The sequence below is a fragment of the Echiichthys vipera genome (assembly GCF_963691815.1).
Source record: "Echiichthys vipera genome assembly, chromosome: 18".
Lineage (NCBI taxonomy): Eukaryota > Metazoa > Chordata > Actinopteri > Perciformes > Trachinidae > Echiichthys > Echiichthys vipera.
In genome coordinates, this window is record NC_139843.1 from 2,575,495 (window position 1) to 2,595,763 (window position 20,269).

General features: G+C 45.5%; 1 protein-coding gene across 1 annotated transcript; it reads right to left on the reverse strand.

Annotated features, from left to right (window-relative positions):
- Positions 1 to 13,981: 13,981 nt before the first annotated feature.
- kcnj2a (potassium inwardly rectifying channel subfamily J member 2a) lies at positions 13,982 to 19,938 on the reverse strand. The gene is made up of 2 exons (XM_083932727.1): positions 19,832 to 19,938; positions 13,982 to 17,550 (listed from the first exon to the last, which is right to left on the reverse strand). Exon 2 carries the CDS (start codon positions 17,306 to 17,308, stop codon positions 16,025 to 16,027), a length of 1,284 nt encoding a protein of 427 aa, XP_083788853.1. The 5' UTR covers positions 17,309 to 17,550; positions 19,832 to 19,938; the 3' UTR covers positions 13,982 to 16,024.
- Positions 19,939 to 20,269: the final 331 nt, after the last annotated feature.

The window sequence follows — 20,269 nt, forward strand, 5'->3', positions numbered from 1 at the left end:
TCCCCCTGCTGGACATTAGAGAGAATGCAGCTTTAAGTGGAGTCTCCTCCTGCTGGACATTAGAGAGAATGCAGCTTTAAGTGGAGTCTCCCCCTGCTGGACATTAGAGAGAATGCAGCTTTAAGTGGAGTCTACCCCTGCTGGACATTAGAGAGAATGCAGCTTTAAGTGGAGTCTCCTCCTGCTGGACATTAGAGAGAATGCAGCTTTAAGTGGAATCTCCTCCTGCTGGACATTAGAGAGAAAGCAGCTTTAAGTGGAGTCTCCTCCTGCTGGACATTAGAGAGAAAGCAGCTTTAAGTGGAGTCTCCTCCTGCTGGACATTAGAGAGAATGCAGCTTTAAGTGGAGTCTCCTCCTGCTGGACATTAGAGAGAAAGCAGCTTTAAGTGGAGTCTCCTCCTGCTGGACATTAGAGAGAAAGCAGCTTTAAGTGGAGTCTCCTCCTGCTGGACATTAGAGAGAATGCAGCTTTAAGTGGAGTCACCTCCTGCTGGACATTAGAGAGAATGCAGCTTTAATTGGAGCACTGTTTGGTCGGTCTCCTCTGTCAGCAGCAAACCATGCATTAAAGCTTCATGGACGACCCGGACCTGTCTGTGCAGCTCTTGTGTTTGAGGTCACCAGTCAAAACGATCAACAGCTACACTCCAGTGGTCGCCAATGCCAGTGTAGGTATGACGAGCTGAACCTGTGCCAGGGCCTCTTGTAACTCCCTACTTCAGTCAATCCCTAGCTATCAAACATTACACAATACGATTTAGCTGCCCAGCTGCTGCCGTGCAGGATACAGACGGTCAGAGTCCAAATTTAGGAGGAGCAAAGACAATGGCCATAAATTTACACGCAGGCTGATGACCTTAAATACAGTTCATGTAAGAGTCATTGATGAACCGTGTAATCTGTTTTTTCATCCTGCTGGGATATAACCTGATATTTGAACGCCATTTGTTTTCATATTAGCCAATTTCTGTTAGGAAGGAATTATTTGACCAGTTATCTGTGACTTATGATCCATCGTGTGTTTGCAACTTTCACTTGGTGTGAAGCCGTGGCAGTGGCTGCTTTGAACAGTTGTCGTGAGTTTTGGCATTTTTAAGTTGTCATTCCTGGAGACAACAGTAAACATCCGCACTTGTTGTTATTTTTGTGTTCATTTATTGATTTTCCAGTGAATGAAACGGCCACTAGTGTTGTTTTTGGCGGCCTGTTTTACTTTTAGTCTAGTTTTAGTCGACGAAAATTGTATATTAGTGTCTTTTTAGAAATGCAATTATGTTACCAGTATAGTAAAAGTACCGAGTAGTATTGACAAAACCAACATTTTATTTTAGCCAAACCCATGCAGATATCTTTAGTGTAAAGCATGTACAGGTCTAGAATAAGTTATCCAATTCATGTTGATGCCAAATTCAGTTCAGTGTTATTTGCTCTGTGAAAAACAAAACTAGTGAAAGCATTTGGCCAACAAGGGGAAGTTTAGTGCACTGATAGTGAGTCAGTCAGGTAGGAACTAAAAACACACTTTATACACACACGCACAAGCTAGCGTTAAAACCCGACACATTAACCGTGGCCTCATGTCGCATGAGCTTTCTAAAACAGAAAGTATCGTTACGTTATGACTTGACATACCTCAGTTGTCGTTATTGTTAGTTAACGTTAACGCTAACCCTAACGTTAGCGCTAACCCACAGCAGCGGCATCTAAATGATGCGCGTGTGGGGATCGAGGAAGTGACGTCGCCCAGACGCGAGACTGGGAGAGAAGCTTCAAAATAATAATAATAATAACAATAACGTGACTAAACGAGACGAAATAACGTTTATATTATATATTTTGTCTTAGTTATTGTCACATGCCCAGCATCTTCGTTTCGTCTCGTCTAGTTTTCGTCCGGGATAAAGTTTCGTTGACGAAGATATTTCGTCATCATTTGCGTTGACGAAAGCAACACTGACGGCCACCCATCAGCACGGCATCACATGCATTGGTTTGCTGAATCGATAACAAAATATCTGCTGATGAACTAATCACGCAGTAGCTCACGACAGGCCGTGGTATGTCGGGATGATATCACGGCTAAGGGGCGTTGTTCGGCCTGACGGTGTGGATGACATGCACGCCTGTTTCCCATGAGTCTTTTGTGGCGTGTGAGGGAAACTCAACGTAAAGAGACTTTAAAGAGAGGAACTTACAACCTAAAAAAATACAGTGAAAAGGTATCGCTGTAAACTGCAGATGATAAATATTATTAATAACCGTGATTTCATGAAAAGCTTGCTCATCTCATCTTCAGCCTCTTATCCGGGGTCAGGTCTCGGGGGCAGCAGCTTTAGCAGGGGACCCCAAACTTCCCTTTCCCGGGCCACATTAACCAGCTCTAACTGGGGGATCCTGAGGCGTTCCCAGGCCAGTGTGGAGATCTAATCTCTCCACCTGGTCCTGGGTCTTCCCAGAGGCCTCCTAAAAGCTTGCTGGTAATTTAAAATATAGCAGCTGCCTGAAACCCAACAAACAGCGGCTGAATTAACTTGCTGTGTCTGTTATTAAGGAAAAAGAAGCGACTGGATCGGCCTCATTCATCCGATTTTCCGATCCAGCTCATTAGTCGATATCAGACTGGTGCATCTCTGCTTTGCATTTAGACTAAGGGCGTGATCACACTGTCCTCCCGGACCACGACCCGGACTTTAGGGTACTTGTCCCCCCTTCCTCTCCCCCCCGCGCCCCAGCCCCGTTTGTACTCACACTACCTGGGCCTCGGCCAATGCTTCTTGCTGTCCATACGCCATCACGCCGTAACACGTCACACGCATTGATCGCGTGTGTGGCTTTGTTTACAAATCTTTCCACAGACCTCGGAGTTTTTGTGCGTCTTGTCGACTGTTTTTGAATATTTTCATCCGACCAAATCTGCAGTAAACACTCCACCTCCGCATCACACCAACGTGAACCTTTCACCGCCATTGTTGTTGTTGTTAAATGTCCGCGCATGGTCCGTCCTTCTATTTACATGTCCGAACAGGCGCACATAACGCTACTGCCGTAGGGCTCGTGCTCGTACACGTGCGCACGCTCATGCTCGTACATGTGCAAACGACTCCGCTAAAGCCCACCTCTTTCAAGCGGGCCGTGGACGGTCCGCTGGCCGCAGTTGAGCGCGGAGCGGGTGCACTCACATGGCTTAAAGGTACTAGGCTTTAGCTGAAAAACCGGTTTTGGCCGCGGCCAAAAGGACAGTGTGATCACGCCCTAAAACCCGAACTCGACAGCGGACTCAGAGCATCAGATCTGGATGTCACTGGATGTCTTCATGCTGGTGCCTGCATGTTGCTTGTGGTCTGCTCTCTGATTTGATTTGTCCGATGTGTCATGCTCTATAAAAAGACCAGGTGGAGCCGGATTGAATTATCAAAATGATTCGGCCTTGTAATGCTGCTGATGATGATGATGATGGTGATGGTGATGGTGATGGTGATGGGAACCCTTCCTAATTGGCTGTTACAGTGTGTGTGTGTGTGTGTGTGTGGTTGTCAGCGGGATGAGGCAGCGCAGAGCTCTGCTCGGACCAGAGGTAATGTGTGCCTGTCACTCTCTCTCCAGAGCATTGTCGCCCTGTTGTGGTCCGCCACAAAAGACCAAATGACCCGGCCTGTTACGCGGATACATCACATCGCCGCTCACATCGCTCACATTCTTGGGCTTTTTTTGCCAACCTGACATTCTCGTGGTCGTGACGGGCGGATAATAGGAGGATCAGAAGTGGAATTTGTTGAACAAACTGTGGCGCTTTGACTCGGAAACCTTTATTGTTGGTCCACAGAGTCCCTAATGCTGCATTCTTCAACCAGGTGAAGCAAATAGATAATGTTCCGATAACACTTTTATTACCCATTTGATGCGGTGCGAAGTCATTAAAGCAAACTAAAGAAACCCACAAACTTTATCCGTGGTTCGATTCAGCCTGGACATGTATACGACACATTACACCAACAAGGCGGTTCAAATTGCTTTACATACGTACATCATGTCAAAGTTCAGTCAACCAGTAGTTTTCCATTGATCCTGCCTCTGCCCCACTCAGCCTGTCAGCCACACCCACCGCGTCGGTTCACTCGTCTCACCTGTGCACACAGCTGCCTCTCATCACATGCACATAATCACCAGCTCCACACTCACTCCTTTGCCAGATTGTTCTATGCCATGCGAGACTTTCCTGCTTTCTTCTGCCGGTCTTCCCCGTACCGACCTCACCTGTGCCTGATTCCCTGCTTCGTCTGCATCCTGGTAAATGGACCCGGCCTTCTGTCCCTGACCAAGAGTTTAGCCTCTCCTCTCTGCTCCTGATTCCTGTTTGCAGTTTTCCAAACTGTTGGCCCGTCTGCCTGAGTCTGAGTTAACCGTTGAACTTTACCACCGTTTCTGAGTCCTTCGTACAGCACTTGGGTCCATACACTACCCGTTACACATCATTCAAAAGCACATAAACACAATAACGAATGCAGATAACTGCGACCTTTAACCTCCTTCCTCTGAGTCCATAACACAGTTACTCCTCTTGAATTGGTTTCCCTCATTTTCTGTCGTCTGCGTTCTCTAATAAAGACCCGAAAATCAAATATCCAAATACATGAGTGAAAAAAAAGACTGGGCCAAAGGGCGCACTCACACTGTCCTTCTGCACCGGGCCAAAACAGGTTTTTCGGCTAAAGCCTAGTGCGTTTGACCAGTGTGAGTGCAACCGCACCGCACTAGCTGCGGCCAGCTGGCCGTCCACGGCCCGTCTGAGAGAGGTGGGCTTTAGTAAAGCACTTTTGCACGTGTACGAGCACGAGCGTGCGCACGTGTATGAGCACGAGGCCTACGGCGGTTCTGAGGTCATTTCCTGTGCGCCTGTTGGGACGTAGAAAAAAGAAGGAGGGACCATGCGCGGACATTTCAAACAATGGCGGTGAAAGGTTCACGTTGGTGTGATGCGGAGGTGGAGTGTTTACTGCAGATTTGGTCGATGAAAAGATTCAAAAACAGTCGACAAGACGCACAAAAACTCCGAGGTCTACGGAAAGATCTGGAAACAAAGCCACGCATCGCCATGACGTCATCAATGCGTGTGACGTGTTACGGCGTGATGACGTATAGGCAGCAAGAAGCATTCTCCGAGGCCCAGGTAGTGTGAGTACAAACGGGCCTGGAGGGGGGGACAAGGACCCTAAAGCACGGGGCACGGGACGGAGGCACAGTGGGAGGGCGCCCTAAAGCACAGAGATGTAAGATCTGAGTGCAAAACCCAAAGTAGTGCAGTTTTGGCGCCTTCACTGTTTCTGTGGAAAACAAAAGATTCTGCGGCCGATCATAGAAAGCTGAAGGTGTTGAAATACAGGAAAGTAGAGGTTCGATGTTCATAATTTGGTTGTATTGATAAAGACAGGCCTTTGTCAGCGTAGATTTGGTGATTTGCAGATAAAAAGAATCCTAAATGTCTAAAAACAATCATTCAGAGGCACAATCGGGTTGAGACACATGCATCATGTCATCGCAGCGAGACGGACGTCGCACCTACAGCTTCGTATCCCGGTGTGTTTCTTAAAATGTCCTCGTCTGTCAGCGTGAACAAAGAAGCTAATCTCTGCTGCTCAATGTCGCAGCTAAATATGAGGACGACCCCATCTGTCAAACAGTAAAGCCCCAACGCCGTGCTCAGGTTGCTGCAAGTGCCTTCACCAAACGTGAGCCCCCCCCCCCCCCCCCCCCACCCACACACACACACACACACACTCTCCAGTGTCCCGTTAACCACCAGGAAGGTCAAGGTTAACCTGCATGTGCTGGGTCAAATGTAGAGACCCTCCAGGGCCGAGCCTCGGACCAAAATGACCACTGAGCTATGCCCGGCATGCCTCCGAGTTATATTTGTGAAGCTCATTAGCGGATCCCAGGGGATTCTTTTAAAGATTAGCACAGTTTTTGTATAAACCTTGAAACTAATTACGCAGATTTACTTAAAGGAGGATAGAAGTTGATTAATTAATGTTGTTGTTGATTTGTATCCCGTGCCCCGTGCTTTAGGGTCCTTGTCCCCCCCTCCAGGCCCGTTTGTACTCACACTACCTGGGCCTCGGAGAATGCTTCTTGCTGCCTATACGTCATCACGCCGTAACACGTCACACGCATTGATGACGTCATGGCGATGCGTGGCTTTGTTTCCAAATCTTTCCGTAGACCTCTGAGTTTTTGTGCGTCTTGTCGACTGTTTTTGAATCTTTTCATCGACCAAATCTGCAGTAAACACTCCACCTCCGCATCACACCAACGTGAACCTTTCACCGCCATTGTTTGAAATGTCCGCGCATGGTCCCTCCTTCTTTTTTCTATGTCCCAACAGGCGCACATAAATGACCTCAGAACCACCGTAGGCCTCGTGCTCGTACACGTGCGAACGCTCGTGCTTGTACACGTGCAAACGTGCTTTACTAAAGCCCACCTCTCCCAAACGGGCCGTGGACGGCAAGCGTGCCGCTCCTAGAAGCGGTACGGTTGCACTCACACTGGTCAAAGGAACTAGGCTTTAGCCGTGAAACGTGCTGGGGCACGGTACGGAGGCACAGTGGGAGTGTGACCTTAGTTTCCGTCCACACTAACATGGTAGACAAATGCGTCACTGTGCCTGTCTTGGTCTTGGTCTCCTCTGAGTGTGAAGTGTGAAATACTCCTTCTGTGTCATGAAGGCTGATGACTATTCAGTGTTTGTTGGTGGTCAAATGATACTTTTTTCAAATATTGTTAGTGAGGGACTGTTGCATTCTCTCAAAACACTCGTTTGACATTGGCTGTGACCCGTTTGTTGACACCAACAGGAGAGGTATAGTAACAAAGCACCCATGTGACCCCCCCCCCCCCCCTGCTCTGGATTTTGCCAAATAATGCCACCAATGCAAGAGGATCTCTGCAGCACGCCAGTTACCCAAGACTCACGCAGGAGGATCTGTAAAGGGCTGACTGCTTAGCTAATGAAAATTCAAATAATAAGGGGAAAATTTCAATAATTGCGAAAGAGGTCACGGTTTAGGGAGAAAGCGATTAAGGGCCGTCTGACGACAGGCGTTTGGTCTCCATGACAGTGTTTGGCGTCACATCAAAGACGGGGTCAACAGCAGTTGGCAGAGCTTCAGAGTGCAGCTCCAGCGAGGCAGCGAGGCGTTCGAGGTCCACTGGATGGTCAGCCCCTCGGAAAATTCCACTGTCTCTCTGCAGCCGGCGTGGCTCAGATACACAGTAACCTGCTTTATTATTACTGTTGAAAGCAGTGTTCACAGCTCAGTCCCACATCTGATATTGGAAATTATTACACATTTTTAGATCTTTAAAGTATTTTCAACACGATTATAAAGCATTTAAAGAGCGCACTCATCCACCCTAGGTCAAAAAAGTCTTTAAATGACATGTTAAGGTCATGTTTTTGGTTTGTCAGCGGGATTATGGGGAAACTACCGGCCCGGTTTGTATGAAACATGTTGAAAAGGTGAAGCATGGGTCAAAAAACAACTCTCGATCTCCTGGTCAGTCCTGGTTCCTACCCTCACCTGTGGTCATGAAAGCTGGGTCAGGACCCAAAGAACCAGGTCCAGGTCCAAGCGTGTGAAATGTGTTTCCTCAGGAGGGGGTCTGGAGTCTCCCTTAGAGAGAGGGGGAGAAGTTCAGCATCCGTGAGGAACTCGGAGTAGAGCCGCTGCTCCTTTGCGTTGAAAGGAGCCAGTTGAGGTGGTTCAGGATCATCTGGTAAGGATGAACCCTGGGCGCCTCCCTAGGGAGGTGTTCCAGGCACGTCCAGCTGGGAGGAGGCCTTGGGGAAGACCCAGGACCAGGTGGAGAGATTAGATCCCCACAGCTGCAGGATTGGCAAACTCCATTTCACCCAGTAGCTGCACCCAACAACAGACTACCCTGGCAACCAGCAACGCCCAACACTATTGGCTGCTACCATGGAAACACAACGGGACACAAAGTCATTGTCAAACCTGTCAAAAAAGGTTTAAAATATGAATTCACACAAAGCAAAACTCTTATTCTGTACCCCTCAAAACGCCCCGTGGGTGGATTATTATTTAAAAATATATCGCTTTCAATAAATGTATAACATGTTTAACCTTTAAGTATCAGCCTTTGTTGGCTACAGAGTTTATTTATTATATTAATGAGGGAATCAGGGCTCTGCTAACATCAGAGCTGGCCCACAAAAATATCATCACTGCAACAAATAAAGTGTAAACAAAACTTCCAGATGGAGGTATGAGGGCAGCGAGAGTGACCCAGAACATTCACGTTGTGGTTTTGCACAGTAACAACGAGCAGGGTCTCACTCTGAAGCTGTGTAAAGCCTCGAGGAGCTGCACCTTGTGTGTGGTGGTGCTTTTGTGTGGGGGTCCGTCCGTGTGAAGCAGGAAGACTCGGCTTCAGCTCAGGACAAAACATACGGAGGATCACAGGTCCGGGGCGAGAGCTGAGCCGCTTTGAACGTCAGGTTCCCAGAAGCTTCGATGAAAGCCAGGGGTTCCGGTTATAGTCCAGGAGCACAGATTGTGTTTGTGTTGCAGCTCCGCGCTCTTCACTCCGTCACCAGATTATTGAAGCTGTGAGCGTCTGAACAAGGCTCATTCAGCTGCGGAGCACAATGTATAAAACACAAATAAATAGGGATTAAAAACAGTGTGGATACTTGATGTGTCACAGGGTTTACACGTGGCCTAACATTTACCTTTGGATGTTTACTCCGCTGATATACAGAGTTATTGTTTTCATAAACAGAGCTGCACAATAGAAACACACACGTTCACCTACACTGGAGCTCTGCACAGAGCCTAACAATGCGCCACTACTCTTCCTTTCGGACAGGAAGTCACTTCAATGTGCCTTTCCTGGTCACAACTTTAAATTAATAATTCAATAAATAAATGCAATATTAAATGGTGTGACCGGAAAGTCGCTCCTTACTTTCCCACCAGTGGCGCCCTTCAGGGACAAACTGGTGCCTCATGGAAAAAACTTTACAAAGAAATAAAGAAATGAATGAATGAGGGGAACTCATACCTGCAAACGTCTCCGTTTCCTTGGTCGATTGGGTCATGCACGTGAATCGCGTAGAACCGTAATTGAAAAGATGCAAGGACGCCGATCATGGGGGCGCACCCACACTGTCCGCCCGCACTGTGCCCCGTGCTTTAGGGTCCTTGTCCCCCCCTCCAGGCCCGTTTGTACTCACACTACCTGGGCCTCGGAGAATGCTTCTTGCTGCCTATACGTCATCACGCCGTAACACGTCACACGCATTGATGACGTCATGGCGATGCGTGGCTTTGTTTCCAGATCTTTCCGTAGACCTCAGAGTTTTTGTGCGTCTTGTCGACTGTTTTTGAATCTTTTCATCGACCAAATCTGCAGTAAACACTCCACCTCCGCATCACACCAACGTGAACCTTTCTCCGCCATTGTTTGAAATGTCCGCGCATGGTCCCTCCTTCTTTTTTCTACGTCCCAACAGGCGCACAGGAAATGACCTCAGAACCGCCGTAGGCCTCGTGCTCGTACACGTGCAAACGTGCTTTACAAAAGCCCACCTCTCCCAAACGGGCCGTGGACAGCCAGCTGGCCGCAGCTAGGCGCGGAGTGGTTGCACTCACACTGGTCAAACGCACTAGGCCCGGTGCGGAGGGACAGTGTGAGTGCGCCCTAAGTGGCTAAGCAGCAACAGATAAGACAGGCACAATATGTCAGCAGTGTAAGAAGATAGTGCCGTCAGCACCGTGACACAAACGCGTAACACGTGAGCATCTTTAACATCAGGCTCCAAGTTATAGTCATAGTGTCGCACCTGATGGACCCGAAGCCTCCGTGTGTGACGCGCCGCCGTCTGTAGGCAACTCACAAGCTTTACCTCCGTGAGTACCGTAGGCTTCACCGCGGCTAACACAAGTACTACGCACAGACACCTGCAGCACCACCACAGCTCTCTGCTAAAACCAGACCCTCTGTAAGGAAATAGCGACATTTTAAAACACTGTTCAAGTCTCATCTCGTCTCTGAGGTGTTTGCGGGTTTGGGAATATCTTCTACGTCATCGTGTTGTACTTGTAGGTTTAGATGCACTTGTGTATTTTCTAATTAATCCAGTACTGATTGAGCTGTTGTGGTTGAAAGCCATGAAATAAATGTGACTTTAAACGATGCATCATAGAGGAAATATGAAGCACAGGTCCTGATTATAATAAGCAACTGAAACAACCCTGACTCATTTTCTCTCTCTGCCCGTTTCAAAATGATCGAGATGAATCATAATCTGTAACTGCTTTATGTCCGGTGAGCGCGCACACACACACACACACACACACGCACACACACACACAGGCATCACGTTCAAAGCTCCAGTTCTGACTCCAGAAGTTGACATTAGTGTCAGTCTTCCTTAATGGTAAACCAAGGAATTTTCCATGCAGCCGGGTTGACGTCTGTGCAGCTGAAGGAAAGAGGTCGGGCTAAATGTTACCAGCATGAGAAACAACGTTTCCTCTTTCTCTGCTTTCTAAGAACTCAGAAGTGAGAGCAAAGTATATATAAAAGAAAATATCCTGATGTTAATTGTTTAGTTTGGATACACAGATCGGAAACTGCCGTAACCGAGGTTACGTAACGTCACGTTTCATAACTGTAAGAACTGTAAAAACTGAAATATCTGTGGTGTCCTGAGTCCTGCTGTGTGTGTGTGTGCGTGTGTGTGTGTGTGTGTGAAAGTCGTCCTGTCACTTGACTTAGGACTTGTTCCTCTTGACTTAAAGTGAAATTCTGGTGTAAAATCCTTCCCGGGTCTTTTTTGGCACTCATCAAATAAGCCATCGAGACAGTTTTATTTTGTGTAACAACGATTAACAAGTGTGGCTCAGTGGTAGAGTGGGTCGTCCTCCGTCCGAGAGATTGGCAGTTCGATCCCCACCTCCCCACTGGACCCCGAATTGCTCCCCGTGCTGCGCATGGGTGTGTGAATGTGGTGTGAATGGTCAGATTAGATGGTCTGTAGATGTCCACTGCCGTCAGTGTGAATGTGACAAACACTGTGAAAGCACCTTGAGTAGTCAGAAGACTAGAAAAACGCTTTATAAGTACAAGTCCAGTTACCATTTAACGGCGAAATCAGTAACAGTAATTAATGTCATGTGGCCAACAGTGATTAGCTCGGGGCAGCACGGTGAAGGCATTCAAAGGTCTTTTTTAACCACTAATGCTGCTGAAAATAACAGCAAACCTCTGCAGCAGCATGAGAAGAGTCCCTACACACACAACAAAGCAGCAACAGCGTAGTTAGTGAAGCCAGAGTTTATTAAAGAGTGTTTTAAAGACTTACCTACTGGCCCCTGTACCAGCTCCTCTCATAGTAAAGTCCATTACAGTGGAAGGAGCCCATTGGTGCTTTGTTGTGTGTGTAGGGACTCTTCTCATGCTGCTGCAGAGGTTTGCTGTTATTTTCAGCAGCATTAGTGGTTAAAAAAAGACCTTTGAATGCCTTCACCGTGCTGCGCCGAGCTAACCACTGTTAGCCACGTCCAGCTGTTAGCGACTCTCCCGGATATATATATTGTATAAACCTGCGTTTAACCACAGTGTCTGTTGCACTCTGTCACATTTAGTTAATTGTTTGATTTATTTTTTGTTTTATTCTTTTTTTTTATTTGATTTATGTTTTTATGCTTATTGTTTCTCTGATCCTTTTGCATCTTTGTGTGAAACTGTTGCACAATCATTTCCCTCGGGATATATAAATAAAGCTTCTTGAATCTTGAATCTTGAATCTTGAATCTAGTGATGGAAGAAGTATTGAGATCTTAAAGTATCGAAATTAAAAGTATGCACTCGTATGGAAGAGTGTCAGCTTTGTTCGTGTTATATTATTGATTTATTATTGCTAATACATGAACTTGTAAGCAGCATTTTACTTATATATTTATTTCAGTTAAGCTTTTATATGAAAAATGTTATAAATAAAAATATTTTAGCATAAAGTACCAAGTATAAAGCAGCACGCAGTACCTCACAGACATATAGAGCGTATTGATTTAAGTGTCTGTGTTTCCTGTCGTGGAAACGTTTTAAACCTTTTAAAGAACAAATTATGCAGAAAGTGATGCATAGACTTATTTAGTTAAATAAGTTAATAATATTTCTAATATTTAATAATAATATTTCAAGCCTTTGAAAGGATTTACAACAAATGATGTAAAAACAAAAATCAAACATTAATTTGAACAAAATCTGAACATTTTTGTGTTTTTTTTCCGGGTAATTAAATAAAATATTTAAAGTTTAATGACTAAAATAACTCATAACTTTATATTAATAATGTGACGTCGTGATATCGTGACACGTGTGCGTTGGACCCACCTGGCGTCGGCGTCCTCGCGTCCTTTATATTTGTTGCAGGCAGCAGATCTTAAATGACGTCACTCGAGATCGTGTTTATTCCAGATCACAAGTATTTTAGTATGTTCAGCGTCAAATTTACTGAAACAACAGCAAAATGAAGAAATTTCATAATAAATGTGCGTGACTGTAAAACCAAGCATGTTTAATGTTATTTTAAATCGTAAAACAGTATTTAATGTTTTTAATTTTTGTCCAAACAGCTTAAATTAACACACATACGGTGTTTATGAGCTCCCACTAGCTTTATATATTTATTTTTTATTTATTTAAACTGTCTGCAATTGACTGATACTGAACAAACACTACTGTTTAAATATTAATGTTAATTTATTCTTTATTTAAATTGTCAGCAATATCGAACCTGATGTTTATTTGGCTTTTTAAAAACTTATTTATTTATTTTTTTTTCTCACTGTTCATTTTTTAGCATTGGTTGAAAAATGCACCGTGTTTGATTTTAAGGAATAAAGTGATTTTTAAATGAATTTAATATTTAATTATAAACATTAAACACGTTTCCTCCTGTTGAACTTCCAGACTCACACATGGTTTCTTGCTTTATTTTTATAATAATGTTAAATATTCTTTAATAAAGTTATTTGTTGAGTCATATCAGTGCAAAACAACAAAGAAAGTGTAAATTTGAAATAATAATATAATAATTAAACACATTTCCTCCTGTTGAACTTCCAGACTCACACATTGTTTCTTGCTTTAACCCCAAAACTGCATAATAACGTTAAATATTCTTTAATAAAGTTAGTTTAAAGTTTAATAAAGAGTCATATCAGTGCAAACCAACAAAGAAAATGTAATTTGAAATAATAATAATATAATAATTAAACACATTTCCTCCTGTTGAACTTCCAGACTCACAGATTGTTTCTTGCTTTAACCCCAAAACTGCTTAATAACGTTAAATATTCTTTAATAAAGTTATTTGTTAAGTCATATCGGTGCAAAACCAACAAAGAAAATGTAATTTGCAATATTCTCTATTATTATATTCACACCTGTCGCTGGGTTTTATTGGTAATAGGTGAAAATTTCCCTCTAAAATCACATTAAACACTAAAATGTACCAGTAAATGACGAATGAAAGTAGGGTACTGCTACTGTTACAGTATTATATTACCCGGTTATTCAAAAGCAATATAAACATAAACCTTTATTAGTCCCAAAGTCTCGTCTGACGCTCCATTATATAAGTTTATAATTTGTTAAATGTAAAAAAAGTAATTGTAAAACTTGTCACATCTGATCACGAGCCACACAGCATGGTTCAGGTTGTCCACTGACATTTTAATGAAAAAAGAACAATGTAATATCATGTACAATAATAATAATAATAATAATATTAATACAAAAATCTGTACATTTCGTGGTTTTGCAGTACATTTGGAAGACTGATACAAAATAACTGCAACAGGGAGGGAGGGAGGTATGTACACGTGTCGGATGTCTGGAGCCCATCGGCCTTCAGTCGCTTAAAAAAGCTACAGGATATAAATTTATATTGATGCAAACTCTTGTGCAGCACACCGTCATGTGCCGGGGTTACAGTACATGTGGCTTTGAACTTTTCAATCTGACATTCTCAAGTAAAACAAAAGGGATTAGAATAAAAAAGCTGAAGCAGCGTCAATGAAGAAGTAGGGTGTGTCGTCTGCATAGAGCAATTAAGGGACCGTGGCGTTGAAGAGGTTTTACTCAGAGATTTGACCTTTTTTTTGCACTACAATTTTAAAAATCAGCTGGGAGGAGGCCTCGGGGAAGACCCAGGACCAGGTGGAGAGATTAGATCTCCACACTGGCCTGGGAACGCCTCAGGATCCCCCAGTTAGAGCTGGTTAATGTGGCCCGGGAAAGGGAAGTTTGGGGTCCCCTGCTGGAGCTGCTGCCCCAGAGACCCGACCCCGGATAAGAGGCTGAAGATGAGATGAATCATAACACTGTGTCAGATTTAGAAAGGAGATGTAGTGGTTAGCACTGTTGCCTCACAGCGAGAGGGTTCCTGGTTCGAATCCCTCCCTTCTGTGTGTAGTTTGCATGTTCTCCCCGTGTCTGCGTGGGTTTTCTCCGGGTTCTCCGGTTTCCTCCCACAGTCCAAAGACGTGCAGGTGTTCGGTTCATTGATGACTCTAAATCACCCGTAGGTGTGAATGGTTGTCTGTCTCTGTTCGTCTCTATGTGTCCTGTGATAGACTGGGGTCCTGTCCAGGGTGGACCCCGTCTCACGCCCGATGCCAGCTGGGATCGGCTCTAGCACCCCCTCGCGACCCCAACCCCGGGATAAGCGGTTGAAGATGAATGAATGAATGAATGAATGAATGTAGTTTGGAAAGAAGTTCTTTCACCTCATATTTAAAAACCTTTAAATAAAGTTTACTTTAAAATCATTTTGGTTCAAGTTGAAGTTAAAAAATCCTCCGAACATCAGCGAGCTCTTGTTGTAGCTCAGCCGACGTTACACACTTCTGTTCACTGTCCTCTGCAGTAAAGCCTTTGCCACTTTGGTTCACTTAAACATCTACACTTCCCCCCCTTTACGACTTTTCCAGATTACGATTATTGATGAAGTGGCTCACGATAACGACGATCGACATAAAGAAAAAGAAACTGTACACACATTCGTGAAAATGTTCTACTTCTCTGTACCAAATCTAAAGCTGGTGTTGTTTTTAGGAAACACGTAACTATGATAATAATACTCTTTGGTATTTTTTATCAACTGTATAAACAAAACAAAAAAGAAGCAACATCATAGCAGCACTTTTAAGAACATTCAGATTCTCATATTATCCCCGTCTCTGTTTAAATAAATGTATTTGTTTCTCGGTTTGATGCCGTTAACACTACCCTGCTCCACCCTCTTGACATGAGCAGGCATGTTTCTATCAGTCTGACCAGCAATGAACAGTCCCGCAGACCAATAACTGCAAAGGACGAAGCAGCAGATCAGGAAATCAGTGCTGTCGAGTCAGAAGAAAACCCCTAAAAAGTGTTTTACCTTTTGTTGCATACAGAAAAGTTTTAGCTGCAGTATATTTCGACTTCTGCGATGAGACCAGCTCGCGAACAAATACTCTACTTGTACCTTCTTTGTTCCAGACATCGACCCTTTTAGTGTACTCTTTGGTTCTACGAGAAGGCACAAAGTTTAACTTCCACTATTTTCTAGCAGCACTTAAAAAAAAAAACATCTTTCTGGAAGCGTCTTGTTCATGCCGGACAGAGAAACTGAGACATGCCTGCGATTTAACAACCTCCTTCCTCTGTCATCTCGCAGTCACCGGACACTGAACACACATTCATGGGGACTTCATGGAGAATTCTTCCTGCAAAATGCACATTGGTTCGTAGTGCTGTGTTTTGTCATACTGTATGAAGTCAAAGTTCAAGCAGACTCTTGCATACAAAGTCCTACACCTTGCCGCTTCCCACAGCAGTACCGTTCCGCTTTTCCTCTACCCAAGGCCCAGCTCGGCGCGTGGTGCCTTTCGGAGCAGAGAGGTGATTTTAGGAAATCCCTCGAGTGAGGTCTGAGGTCTGAACAGTCATATTTCTGACTCTCGTCTCAGAGGCCGGGGCTCCAGCGGCACCGTGGCTTGGCTGTGTTCAGTCTCTGAGATGTTGTCCGTCTGGGTGCCGTCTGGCCCAACGCTGCCCCCGTTCCCTTCGTCCGTGTCCTCTTTGTTCTCCAGCGCCATCTCGTTTTCGTAGCAGAAGGAGTTGGAGTTTGAGAGGATGTATTTTTTCTCTGCAAGGTCTCTGGCACTGCACAGAGGGGTGCTCGGCACCTCGTATGTCTTATGGAAACGGGAATAGTCCACTTTGTAGTAGTTCTTCTCCTCGAAGAGCACAGGCTCGAACCGATGGCCCCAGAGAATCTCGCCGGCGACATAGGAGCTGCGGCACTGTGTCGTCATGGCAGTCGCCTCAACCATGCCTTCTAGGATGACCACGATTTCAAACTCTGAGCTCTCCAGGTCCTGTTTGCTCATGTCGTAGAAGGGACTGTCCTCGTTGATCTCATGGACGATGGTGATGGGGGAAACCAGGAAGATGCGGTCGACTCCGCTGTCGAAGCCAACATCTATGTCCATCTGGTCGAGGGGGATGTACTCCCCCTCTGCTGTCGTCCGCGATTTCAGAAGTTGCGCCCGCACATGTGCCTCAACCAGGTGGCTCTTCCTTAAGTTGCCAACACGCCACATCAGGCAGAGCTTGTTGTCCCTCATGGCCACTGTTGCATTATGGCTAAAAACCAAAGTTTCATTCCTCTTCTTGGGTTTTGCCATCTTTGCCATGACGGCGCCAATGATGAAGGCGTCAATAATGCAGCCCACGATGCTTTGGAAAACCACCATGAAGACCGCGACAGGGCACTCATCCGTCACGTATCTGTAGCCGTAGCCAATAGTAGTTTGAGTCTCAATGGAGAAGAGGAAGGCAGCAGTGAAGTTGCTCACGTTGGAGACGCACTTCTTGGTGTTATTCTCTAAGTCCCCGTGGAAGATGGCCACCAGCCAGAAGACGCAGCCGAAGAACAGCCACGACAGGAGAAAGGCGAGGCAGAAGATGATAAACATCCACCTCCAGCGGATGTCCACGCACGTCGTGAAGATGTCAGCCAAGTACCGCTGACCTTTCTCGCTCACGTTGATGAACTGCACGTTGCAGTGACCGTCCTTCTTTACAAATCTGCTCTGCGGCTGGTGCCTCGTGTGCACCTTGCTCTTGCCGTTCCCGTAACCGCTGGGTACTGCCATAGTGGCAAGCTTCATGCCGTCCTCCTCTGATGACACAATGCTGTAGCGGCTGGCTCGCACGCTTCCCATCACCACAGTCTGGGAGGGTTGTGCTGCTTCTGCTTTGGAAAACAGTCTGAGTTTTTGGAAAAAGCGTTGGAGAAACAGTTTTGAAACACTTGGGGGACCAACTCGCAGAGGAAATGGTGACAAGATGAGGCGGGCTGGAGGGACGCCTCTTCAGCCTCACTGGCCCCTGAGTGGAGTGCAAGACGAGGAGGATGATGCGATCACTCCTCTTTCATCAGCTGACTGGACCTCATCAAGTTCATCTGGAAGCAGAGAGATGGACGTCTGTTAGTCAAACTAGTTCAGGTAAACTTTAACAAAACCATGTCAAAGGGCATTTATTGACAACATTGTATAAAATAAGGTTATTTTTTCTAAGTGCTTATTGAACACGACATGTCAGAGCTGATGACTCGACGTGCGTGCAGCCTGAGAAAAACCATCAAACGCTTTAAACCCCAGGTCAACGAAGCTCGTCTCTCTGTGCCAACGATATTTCATCCAGTCATGACGAACAACAACAGTGATGTTTAACCCTCATCTCAAACTTCAACTTCCACTGAGAGAGGCCATCCTGTAATTGCACTCAGGGCCCGTTATTGGTCGTTTACAAGGTTGGCTTGTTTTCCTTGGCTGCCCCTCGCTGACTCCGTCATCTCTCGCTGGATTGTGGGTGACAGGGTCTCTACAGGATCCCATGAACTGACGCTTTTGCATAACTGATGGATCAAGTTATAAACTTCAAACTGAGGAAATTTTAGATCATTTTTATTTTAGCATCGAGTCAGCTGCAAGAGTTACGCAAGTTATGTAAAATGAACCAAAGCAAAACCCAGTCTGGAACTTAATACAGATGATTTTTCACATTACATGCAAACTTCTGACGTAGCGGTGGATCATTAATGCACACTTTCACGTGTAAAGCTTTCTCAATATTAAGACAGTTTGAGTTTATTTTGCATGTAATGAATTGCCATCTGGATGCTCCCTCAAAGTTAGTGTTTTTAAATGATCATAACATGATTATGACTCAGTTTTATCACTTTTGCAGAACATTAAACATCAGTTAAATGACATAATGTCGTGCTCATAGGTTCTGTGCACTTTGTTATTTGAAGCTTTAGTGCAAAGCTAAAGCAAAGCTGTGTGTTTGGCTGTGCAGAAGCGATGCACAGCTTGTTGACTCTCAGAGAGCCTTCGGGGATCGTTGCTCTCGCTGCAGTAATGGCCGTCCTGTGAGGATTCTCCCGGCACCGCTAAAACACCACTCATTAGTTTCGGCTGTCCTGGCAACAAAGTCTAAATCGACCTGCTGCGGTCTCACTCTCATCTCTTTTCTTTGTTGTTGTTGTTGTTGTTGTTAGGACGGATCTCTCTCTGAGGCATGAAAGTTAAAGGCGTGTGGTGAAAACTAGAACGTTCTTCAGGCCCGGAGGCTCGGTGTCACACACTGAATACACTGAACGTACACAGCTGCAGGTCACAGAGTCGTGCAGCAGATCCACAACTGCAGAGGTCAAACGAGCTGATGCAACGTATCAGTGAGGCTTTTCCGTACGTCGCATAAAGCTGCACATTCATATTAAAACGACTACACACGCGTGGAGTGTCTTCGTGTACGCAGGGCCCTAATTACGGAGGATGCTGTTGCTAAGTGACGCATTATCTTTTCTCAGATGATGACATTTTAAAACACCATGCAGCCGCTTTTCTTCAGATCATCTATACGCAGCCAAATCTACACTTATGAATGATTTAATAAATGAATAACGCAACAATAATAACAGTTTAAATTGCCATTCTAATGCTGTTATTATACTTTTGGTCCTGTGTGTTAAACAGTGTGTGACTGTTGGTAGACAGCCAGAGCTGATCCCTGAATGCACCAAATGCCAGCGACAAATGTTAACAGGTGCTGGGGGAAGAAACTGACTTCTGATGCAATCACACACACACACACACACACACACACACACACACACACACACACACACACACACACACACACACACACACACACACACACACACACACACACACACACACACACACACACACACACACACACACACACACACACACACACACACGCACACACACACACACACACACACACACACATATATCTCAAACTGAGACACACACACACACACACATATCTTAGACTGCGACACACACACGCACACATCCCTCAGACTGACACACACACGCACACACATCCCTCAGTCTGAGACACACACACACACATCCCTCAGACTGACACACACACGCACGTTCATCAGAAATAAGCACTTGTATTAAACTTCTGCACTGAGAGGAGCGCAGAGACGTGAGCGGGTGAACTTGTGGCGGCTCCTGTGAGCGCGGCGGCGGCAGGAGTCGTGCGTAAAAAGCAGGAAGTTCTGCGCGTCACGGAGAGTAAAGTAAAGTAAAGCACCACAGCCAAGAATGAAGCAGCACTCCTGACATTCACAAAGCACCTGTGAAGCACACCACGTCTCATAATAACATAGAATCAATGTGTGGAGCTCGTGTTTCCTCTACCTGTTGCTCATTTGTGGACCGGTTCGGATTCAGCCTGCTGAAATATAATCCAGAAGTGTCGCGCTCCGCTATCCTCCGCGTCTTTCCCGCGCGCTTGTTGTTGTTGTTGTTGTTGTTGTTGTTGTTGTTTATTTATAAGTGTGAAAAAAAACTCTCCTCACGTCTCCGGAGGACCGGGCTCGATAATGTGCTCCGTGATGAGTTCCTCCAAAGCGTTTTAAACAGCACTCACCGGCACGGCCCGCCCCCCGCTCCGCGCCCCGGCCAATGGAGAGAGGAGGGGAGCGCACAATGGGAACCAGGCGCAAGTACACACTGCGTTCCTGTGTCATTTGCATGTTTGACTGGTGTGTACGGAACACAACATGGGAGTGATGAGGAGCTAATTAAGCGAGTCCACTTTAATGTCAATGAGGGGTTAAATACAGATAAAGAGAA